This window comes from Hyaena hyaena, unplaced genomic scaffold, assembly GCF_003009895.1.
Source record: "Hyaena hyaena isolate Hyena2069 unplaced genomic scaffold, ASM300989v1 scaffold_639, whole genome shotgun sequence".
In the NCBI taxonomy this organism is placed as follows: Eukaryota; Metazoa; Chordata; class Mammalia; order Carnivora; family Hyaenidae; genus Hyaena; species Hyaena hyaena.
Genome location: NW_024081271.1, coordinates 527,394 through 536,819, shown reverse-complemented (window position 1 = coordinate 536,819; position 9,426 = coordinate 527,394). Strand labels below are relative to the sequence as shown.

The 9,426-nt window shown below is 40.9% G+C and overlaps 1 protein-coding gene across 1 annotated transcript in view; it reads right to left on the bottom strand.

Annotated features, from left to right (window-relative positions):
• Positions 1-1,855: 1,855 nt before the first annotated feature.
• EGLN3 (egl-9 family hypoxia inducible factor 3) overlaps positions 1,856-9,426 on the bottom strand; it is a 30,324-nt gene continuing 22,753 nt past the window's right edge. The window contains exons 2-5 of the mRNA XM_039216557.1: positions 9,032-9,151; positions 7,296-7,432; positions 4,786-4,859; positions 1,856-3,557 (exon numbers count right to left, since the gene is read on the bottom strand). Of these exons, the coding sequence (XP_039072488.1) occupies positions 3,526-3,557; positions 4,786-4,859; positions 7,296-7,432; positions 9,032-9,151 (363 nt within the window). The 3' untranslated portion in view covers positions 1,856-3,525. The remainder of the gene's footprint in view (positions 3,558-4,785; positions 4,860-7,295; positions 7,433-9,031; positions 9,152-9,426) is intronic.

Sequence of the window (9,426 nt, the reverse complement as noted above, 5' to 3'; positions counted from 1 at the left end):
AAAAGAGGTGTATCACAGCGGCTGCAAAGAATAAACACAGGAGAGCATGTAGCACAGGTCCGGCATATAGGTATTTTCTGAGTATGTAGTCATTTTACTGGTTGTTCTGTGTCAAGATTCTTTAACCGCTGACCCTGGCCTTGTAAATGGAAAGGAGCTAGGCCATGATAAAGGCAGCCTCTCAGAGGACCTAACCTACCAACATGGAGAATCGGCAGTATATTTAAAAAATCACATTCGGACAGGAGTGGAGTGGGTCTGGAAGTTGATTGGTTTCTAATATAAAGCAGCGTATATGATCCAACAAAGCCCCACGATAACCAGCTTCATTCTGAGAATTATTTATCTCTACTTTGCTTTGACAACAGTCTCTAACCACTTCGTTAACCAGTAGTATTCTTTTCATGTCATCCAAAGGATTTAAGACTGAAGCTAAGTCAACCTTCGATGACTTTTATTTAAAATAACTTTACCAAGAGCATCCTTCGGGTTAGTCCTCATCTTAAGCAAATAGAAAAGTACCTGACACGTCCAAACTCCTATTTCATACAAACTGCTGCCCCAGCGTGGCATTTCCCATCACTGCTTTCTAAAACACAGGAAATTTCAGGACTGAATGACCAAAAGAAATTAGGATGACCCAACCTCTAAAAAACCTGAGTTATTTAAAGAAGAAAAACAAAATCACAGTCTGAATGGGTAATTCATGACTCAGACAGCCCAGCATTTAATTGGTATTAACTACTCTACTAAAGATCTATTTAATGCACTTAGGTAAGACTTTTTATTTCCATGAAGTAGGATCTTTGGTTCAAAATTTAATCTCCTGCCAAGGGCTCTGTGCTATATAGGTGACGTAACACAGAGGTAGGCTCTTAACATTTCATTGCCAGGAATATAAAGGAAATTGATCAGATTATTTGCCAAATGATGTTTCTTCAGCAGGGCTAAGTCTTCCCCTAAGTGGGCTGTCAAAGTCAGGAGGAAAAAGCAGACCCTATTAAAGTTTTATTTTCCAGGTTAAATCTAGGGCTTGAAACCAACCATGAAAAAAATCAGTGCATTAAAAACTGATTTGATATATAGTTCATTAGTTTATAGACCTTTGTCTGAAAGACATAAGCAAGGCCTAAGAGGTCAGATGCTCTGGCAAGTTAAAATATTGACTAAAATGGAGAGCCTGGGTGGCTCAGTCGGTTAAGCATCCGACGTCAGCTCAGGTCATGATCTCACGGTTCGTGGGTTCGAGCCCTGCGTCGGGCTCGGTGCTGACAGCTAGCTCGGAGCCTGGAGCCTGCTTCGGATTCTGTGTCTTTCTCTCTCTCTCTGACCCTCCCCTGCTCATGCTGTCTCTATCCCCCTCTCAAAAATAAATAAAACATTTAAAAAAAATATTGACTACAATGAAAGATACAAGACATACTACTGGAATGACAGGATATTCCTTCAGAATCTTGTCACTAGCACCCTCATGACTTTAGCAACCCTGGGAAAAAGTTACAGTTTTACAGAATATAAAAAAATTCCTAGCAAATGACGTTCTTTCCTTCTCTCTTACTGATGTACCTAAAGTGGTGAAGGATGTACTGTGTCCTATCTGAAGTTATTCCTACGTTACTCCCATAGTCCCAGGCTATTAAAGGGCAGAATGTTTCTTCGTTCAATTTTCAGATTCACATTGGTCAACAGCCTATTCCAACAGGTAAACAAACACAGAATGACACTTTGACCAAAGCTTTATAAAACTCCCAGCCTCGATTTGTAGGTCAACGAGAGACAGATATGCATAAAAAATTCTAGCGAGCCTTTTTGGCCAAAGATGGAGGAAATGAATCAAACCATTAAGACACTAAGGTAGGAGAGCAAGTTTATTCAACAAGTATTTACTGAGCCCTTAATGTGCCAGGCACTATTTTAGGTGCTGGGAATACATTCCATTGATTAAAAACGTACAAAAATCCCTGTCTTCATTGTGCTTACACTCTAGAGAAATGATACAAGACAATAAACATAATAAATAAGTAAATTACATTGTAAGTTAGAAGGTGGTAAGTACTACGAAGAAAACAGAGTTGTGAGAATGAAGACAAGCCTTATCTGGAAATTTTCCAAAACCAGAAATGGAAAAAAAAAAATAAGCTTCTTTCTTGGAAAGTATATGTTATCTGTAAATGACAAAAGAATATATTTCTGATTCTTTAATGCTCATGAGATTTGCTAGCAAGAAACTAAAGGGATTTAAAAATATGAAAATGGAGTGGAAAACCAGGAAGAGTAACTTTCATAACATAGGCGCACAATTCAGGGTTCCTGAGACAGTGGAATCCGTGGGTCTACTGTAGTGGACTCTTCCACATTTCTAGCAAATTCCATGGTTCTGGACATACCGCCAACCACAGTGGGCCTGAAGAGTCAATTCTGTTGAAGAAAGGCTACTAGGGACAGAAAATGTGGACAAACTCAAATAGCTTTTCAGGATTTTTTTGTTTTATTTCCATTTCCATTTGAAAATACAACGCCCCATTTTTTGTTATTTTCTCATTCTGTTAAAGAAGAAGGGTGAGCTCATTAAAAAGGAAAACTGAAACACAGGGAGGCCTACATTTCCAACCCCATCGCCACTCTCAAATTGCTCAAGATGCACACTTGAAGATTATCGTGTATGGGCGGACCCACGTCTTTTAATACAATTTTTAGAAGTTGTGGTCTCTGAACTACCTTCAGGTAGGTTCTTTTCCCCTTTGGTTTAAATTCAGAATCCACTTCAACAAAATAACCCAAACAATTTATGCCTAGTTTTTGCCTCTCGGGAGTTAGGTTCTCCAAGTAAGAAGTGAAAATAAAAAATAAATGGTGTAGCCTCATCGGTCCTATTTTCAGCCAAATGGGGCAGAGGCAGAAAAGTCCAGGTTGCAGGGCCAGGAAAAAAAGAGCGTCCACCCACAGGATACTTACCAACTGATGACTATGACAGCAGCCCTTTCTAGAGGTAATAATGTCAATGGGTTGTGAGAGTTCTCTAGAAACCCCAAAAGCCTGGATTAAGAACATCTGGAAATTATTCTGATGACACAAATTTCTGTTTCCTGCTGTTAAGGCTTCAATGATGCCTCTCTGTGGCAGCCGTCACCGTTGCTTTTTGCTTTGCAAACCTCCTCCTTTCAAATCAGGAAGTGTACATAAAGTGCAAGTAAGATTCATTCCATTGCCCATGTTTCCAGGATCTGGTTTGCACAGCCAGTATTACCGAATCTATCCGCCAAAACGCTGGCCAGCTAGGTCATCTGCAGGTATTTCTGGAGTTAGCAAATGAGTTCACCTTGCAAGGAGAGTGGCCAAAGGTGGATGCAGTCTCGGCAAGAAAACACAAAGTACCGTACGTAAGACAGGGATGTGAATGACGCAAGCGGGAGAGGGGTTTCTTGTCACCGAGTCACTGAAGAGGCCTTCTTTGGATCTCAACTCTTAAAGATAATTCGGGAACCATTACTAAAATGAATGAGGCCAGCGGATTTCAGAGCACAGTCAGTCTTCCGTGAGGGCAGATTCAGTTTTCCCTGGGTTGGGGACAGGAAAGAAAACAAAGAGGGTAAGGAGACAAATCTGATGAGTTTAATGCCACAAATGTCACCCGAAAATCTTCCAGTGAATACTTCCCATCTTATAATACAAAGTTGGAACACTGGGCCCCCTGACGGAACTTAGCAAAATATGTTTTCTTTGGTTTTTGATAGGAGTACAGTCCAAACAGGTCAGGGGTTAGCCACTGTTACATGCATCTTTATTTTAAGCTTAGATTTGCTTTTCTTGATTAATATGCCAATGACCACAGTGACTCCTCAAGAGAAGGATATAGTATGTAACATTTCCCACATCTAAGGGGCCAGAAATTTACCTTTCGAAAACCAACTTGGCAAGACTGGCAAGATATGCAACAGATTTTGGGAAACGCTGCCCTACAATTGGAGGCAGGACAGGAATGGGGTTACGGCTGGAAGGGACAGGAATGATGTGAAGTCATATTCAGTTTGTATTACCTGCGCCCAGTGTCTATAGACAGAGTCACGGTCCCACACCAGTAGAATATATCAACCATTCTAACTGGCCTCCACTGTATCCCCTAGGAAATGTGCCAAAATCATGGGCCACATTGAATGTTATTCTTGATGGGCGAACATTAACGATAAAAAGTTAACTATTTCCCATCTATTATAAACTGTCATACAATCCATGGACATTCATGGGGGGTGTCCTTTGCATTTTTTCTGATTTTTTTTTTCAGCAGAGCTCAGGCCAGGGTTTCAGGGTTAAGCCCATCAAGATGTCATTACATCTGAAGCTATGCCAAGGCTGAGACAGAAGAGTAGATCTGTCCCTTGAAAAATATGGGTTTCAACTGCGGGGGTCCACTTCTACACAGATTTGTTTCAATAAATACAGCATCGTACAGTAAATGTATTTTCTCTTCCTTTGGATTTTTCTTTATGGCATTTTCTTCTCTATAGCATCCTTTGTTGTAAGCAAACAGCACATAAATACACAGAACATACAAAAAATATGTTGACGGTTTGTTTAATGCTTCCTGTCAAGCATAGGCAATAAGTAGTTAAGCTCTGGGGAGTCAAAAGGTATATGCAGATTTTCGACTTGCAGGGGGTCGGCACCCGTAACAGCCCCCCTCACATTGCTCAAGGGAAATTGTATACTAGAATATATACAAAACATCTTAAATAAAAGTCAAAGATTGACTTGATGAAAAGTCACAGAAAATTTTCAAATACGTACTGGTTAAATTCCTGAATTTCTTTTTGGCTTCTGCCCTTTCTTCAGCATCAAAGTACCAAACAGTCATAGCGTATCTGTGAAAGATAAGCAGATGTAAGAAAAGAAGTTTAAAAATACTACCAAAAAATTAAAAATGCTATGAGTCTCACATCGGAGTCATTTATAAAGCCAACATTTAAAGTTGTCCCAGTTATTAGAAGTCCATCCCAATTTTAATGTAAAATAAACTTCTCCGGTTTCAATTCTATTTAAATGTAATAAAGCACGTAAGGAATTCCAAGTATGCACCAGGCATTATCCTGAGCAATGGGAATTCAAATGATCCTGCGAATACATCTGCCCCTTTCTCAAGGAGCAAGCAGTCTTTCACAGGGGAGACAGGCCATTTCACAAATAACGGAACAGTCAAGATGATCAACACAGAAAGGACTAGAAGGGAGTCATTCTGCTAAAAACTGGGAGACCCAAGATGTTGGGAAGAGCACGGAGGAGGTGACAGTTGAGTAAACCTTTGAAGAGTAATTTATTTAAATGACAGAACACTTAAAACTCTTGGCTGGCTTTCTTTAGTTTTGGATACGAAGACAAAGAAGATACAATGGAATAATGATGCCCTCAAGCTTTCTACTGTGTTCCCATTAATTTACTTTATCCCATCTATGGGAGAGACTGTAACAGGAGTCATTTCATGCATGAGTTTTCAAAAAGTTTCATTTTATAATTACTAATAGCTACTGGAATTTCTAGAATAGCATTCGAATTTTTTTCAGGTGTTTCCCATCAACGTCTAATGTTTCTCCTGTGACTTTGGGTCATCAAGGGATTGGGGAATGACGAGGGAATTCTGGCAGAAATGACAGGTTCCAATTATCATACCCCATTAAACAAGCCACAAGCAGGCTCTGGTGGTAGAATTAGTTACCTGCTCACCTAGGGCACATTCCAGTTTGACATTTAATATGCAACTCTGTGTGGGGCTCAGATCCGTGATTTCTGGAGGGGAACAACTGTAAATCTTAAATACTTTACACATGTGATTCTAATTTAATTAGGCTTGTTAGGGTTCAGTCATTACCCTACCCAAGTTCTCTTCCCCTGCCCCCAGCTGTGATTCCCTGTACAAACTGCACCCCTACAGCACTCCAGCTGCACCTGGGTTACGGCTCTGGCCACAGTAATGGTAATGACAGGCAGAATCCTAAATTAGGATTACGTCAAGAGTTTCTAGATTAAAACTAAACAAATTGTTTTTGTTTTAGAATTTTCTTTTTTCTTTTTTTAATGTTTGTTTTTAAGACAGATAGAGAGCGCGAGCCGGGGAGAGGGCAGAGAGAGAAAAGGGAACAGAGGATCTGAAGCAGGCTCTGTGCTGACAGCAGAGAGCCCAACACAAGGCTCAAACCTGCAAACTGTGAGCTCATGACCTGAGCTTACGTCAGACGCTTAAGCGACTGAGCCATCCATGCACCCCCTAAATGATACTAGTTTTTCAGTTACTCTGAAAATCTTCTCATGCTTGATCTAAAGACGAGGCTTTTAAAAAAAAATCCGACACGGGATTTACCAGCAGAGGACTGGTACAGTGGGCCTAAATTACCAATTTTAAGCAAAGGAAAGGCTAAAAAGGAAAAGTAGTAGGAACAGATTCCTTTCTTTTCTCAAGGTTCTTTCTCTGCACACAGTTGGCTACCTGTAAATTCATCCCGAGTTAATCATCAGAATTTCTGATATGTGACAGCCAGCATTCTCTAGGGACAGTTCGACGTTAAATTTGTTTAAGGTAGAAGTAGCAGACAAAGAAGAGAAGAACACTGTGGGAAATCTGGAATCCACTACGCTCACCTAATAGTAAACAATTTGTTAATAGTTCAAATTGACATTAGGCTTTGTAAAGAACCAAAGGAATCGAGTTTCCCCTTTATTTATTTATTTTTTAATATTTTTATTTATTTCTAGGAGAGAGAGAGACAGCGTTAGCAGGTGAGGGTCAGAGAGAGAGNGTCAGACCTCAGGTCAAGGAGTGTAATGGGCCAAGTAGACCAGGCCCTAGAAGCTCTGTGAGGGGAGCAGGAATGAAAGATGGAAGGAAGGCTGGCAGGAGGGCCAGTTGGTTGGAGGTTTCTAGTTATTTTTTTTTTAATGATTTTTTATTTATTTCTAGGAGAGAGAGAGAGAGACAGCGTGAACAAGGGAGGGTCAGAGAGAGAGGGAGTCACAGACTGAAACAGGCCCCAGGCTCTGAGCTGGCAGTCAGCACAGAGCCCGACGCGGGGCTCGAACCCACGAACCGCGAGATCATGACCTAAGCGAAAGTCGGACGCTTAACCGACTAAGCCACCCAGGCGCCCCTCTAGTTTCCCCTTTATCTGTTATTTTCTCCAAACAGTTTGCTATCAGTTTTGGGGTGTGGTTGGTTTCTCATATGCACAGGACACAAATTTAGGGAATTCTGTGGGAACGGAGTTTTGTACAAAAAGCTTCCCAGGAGGAATTGTGGCCTTGGCTATTACCTGGTCGCATAGGAAGGCTGGACTTCATGTGGGTTCCTGCGGTCTGACCAGAAGAACAAGAGTCTGTCAAAAATGGGCTCCACGTCCGCTATGAATGACTTCCCTTCCGGAAATATCCGCAGGACCCCACCGTGTAGCTGAAGGCCACAAAGGAGATGGATTATTTCCTAGCCACGCACGTAAGTAACAAACATGGTATTTCAGCCTCATCTAGAAACAATGCCATCTTCCAGCCTCTACTCCAGGTGTATATTACTCCCCAAATTCTCTTCAACCTTACACCCTGTACTCAATTTTATTTCACTTATCTAGTCATATTTCCTTAACCACCTTATACCAAATGAAGCCTTCCTACCCCCATCATGAAATCCATGGCCATAAAATGGGAGTACTATTAGGTCCAATCACACAAAATTGCCAACATTTGACTGGTGTTGACCTCTAAAAACCCACCAGCAATTTCATATGGTTCAATTTAATATTACGAATGTCCTAGGAGAGTCCTCACACAGAACATCCCATTCAGTGCAAATTTATAGTTTTCTTTTGAAATCCTCCAGCTCCCATGTGATCTCATCAGTTGGAACTTACGTGCTCTTTTTTCTGAACTCAGACCGCCTTATCTGCACCTTGTATTAGATGTATCACTCTCTTCCTCTAATTACTTTTTAAAAATACGTACACCCAAATCTCCTGTTAGGATAACCGTATCAAGATAGAATTCAGGTCTCACCCACATCAGTGTCTCCACACAGCACAATGCCTGGCACTAACAGGCACTCAAATATCTGTTGAATCATTTCATACTTTGTGATTTATTATCACTGACGAGATTACTCTACTCTCGCCTATAACACTACCTTTCAAGATTTTAAAAGACAACTAAGGGACCTATTCCAGTCATGTTACCAAATAGGGAAAAGAGACGAGCCTTGTCTCTTCTGATTCACTGCTTTCCCAGGTTTTGTTTTCCTGACGCCAGATAAAATATCTTTGCTTTAGGACAACGAGTATCTGCCCTAATGAGCAGGAAACGGAGATGCCGAAGGTTCAAAAGCCAAATGAGCTTGAAAAGTTCTCTGACTTCTCATACTCCTAAATCATCCTGAACTTTCAGAAAGCCTACGAATTCCAGACAAATGTCTGGAAGTGCCGAACCAGATCTCATATCTCCATCTATATGTTCAAAAATACAAAAATAAGCCAGAAAGCCTTTGGCATTCACAAACCGTGGTGAGCCATGGCAAGCGGCCACCATCGAAACATATCACCCCAAGAGAACTGTGTGGGAAACCTCTCCTGGGGCTGGTTTTATATCCTACAGTTACTTCTATTTTTGTGGGATGCTCTCAGTGTTGCTGCTGGAAGGGAAAAGTATACGCCTTACTGTGTGTACTGAAAATCCTATCAGCTCTGGAGTAGACAAAAAAAAAAAAAAAAAAAAAAGAACTGATCCCCATTCTTAAAATAATAAATTACCTTCTCTTTATCAACCACCCTTCCCATAACCTAGTAATGACCCTTCCTACCCCACTTCCCCATCAAATTAACTTTATATCTGTTATTTTCATCTCATCAACTTAAGAACTAATACCACAGTAAGAGAAAAAAGGGAAATGGTTAAGTAGAAAGTATTCATTCATGGGAGTTAAGAATTCCAACCCCCTCTCTAAGTCATCTGAATTAGCTTCCTATAGTTTCTAACCCCACACTCTACTCCCTTCAGTCCAAAGTACCTTGGCGTCCCAATTCTTGTTCAGATAGTAGATACAGGTAATGCAGCGGCCGTCACCGTTGGGGTTGTCTACATGTCGAACATATCCCGTTCCATTTCCTGGGTAGCAAGCCACCATTGCCTATGGAGAAATCCCGAGAAAGCCAGTTAACAAAACTGAGACAATCCACTCCTCATGGGGAACAGCTGAGTAACAGAAGTCTTTGGGTGCTAGGTGACATTTACAGGTGACTGCTGGCTTCTTAATTGCATGTATGGTACATACATTTAGACTCTTCGTCATATAAGATTAACAGCCAAATCACACCTTAGGCTCCGCACAAGTGGAAAGTGGTTCATTAATATTCCCACAGTTCTAGAACATTTCAGACAGTAATCCAGCTATATCATTAGGAT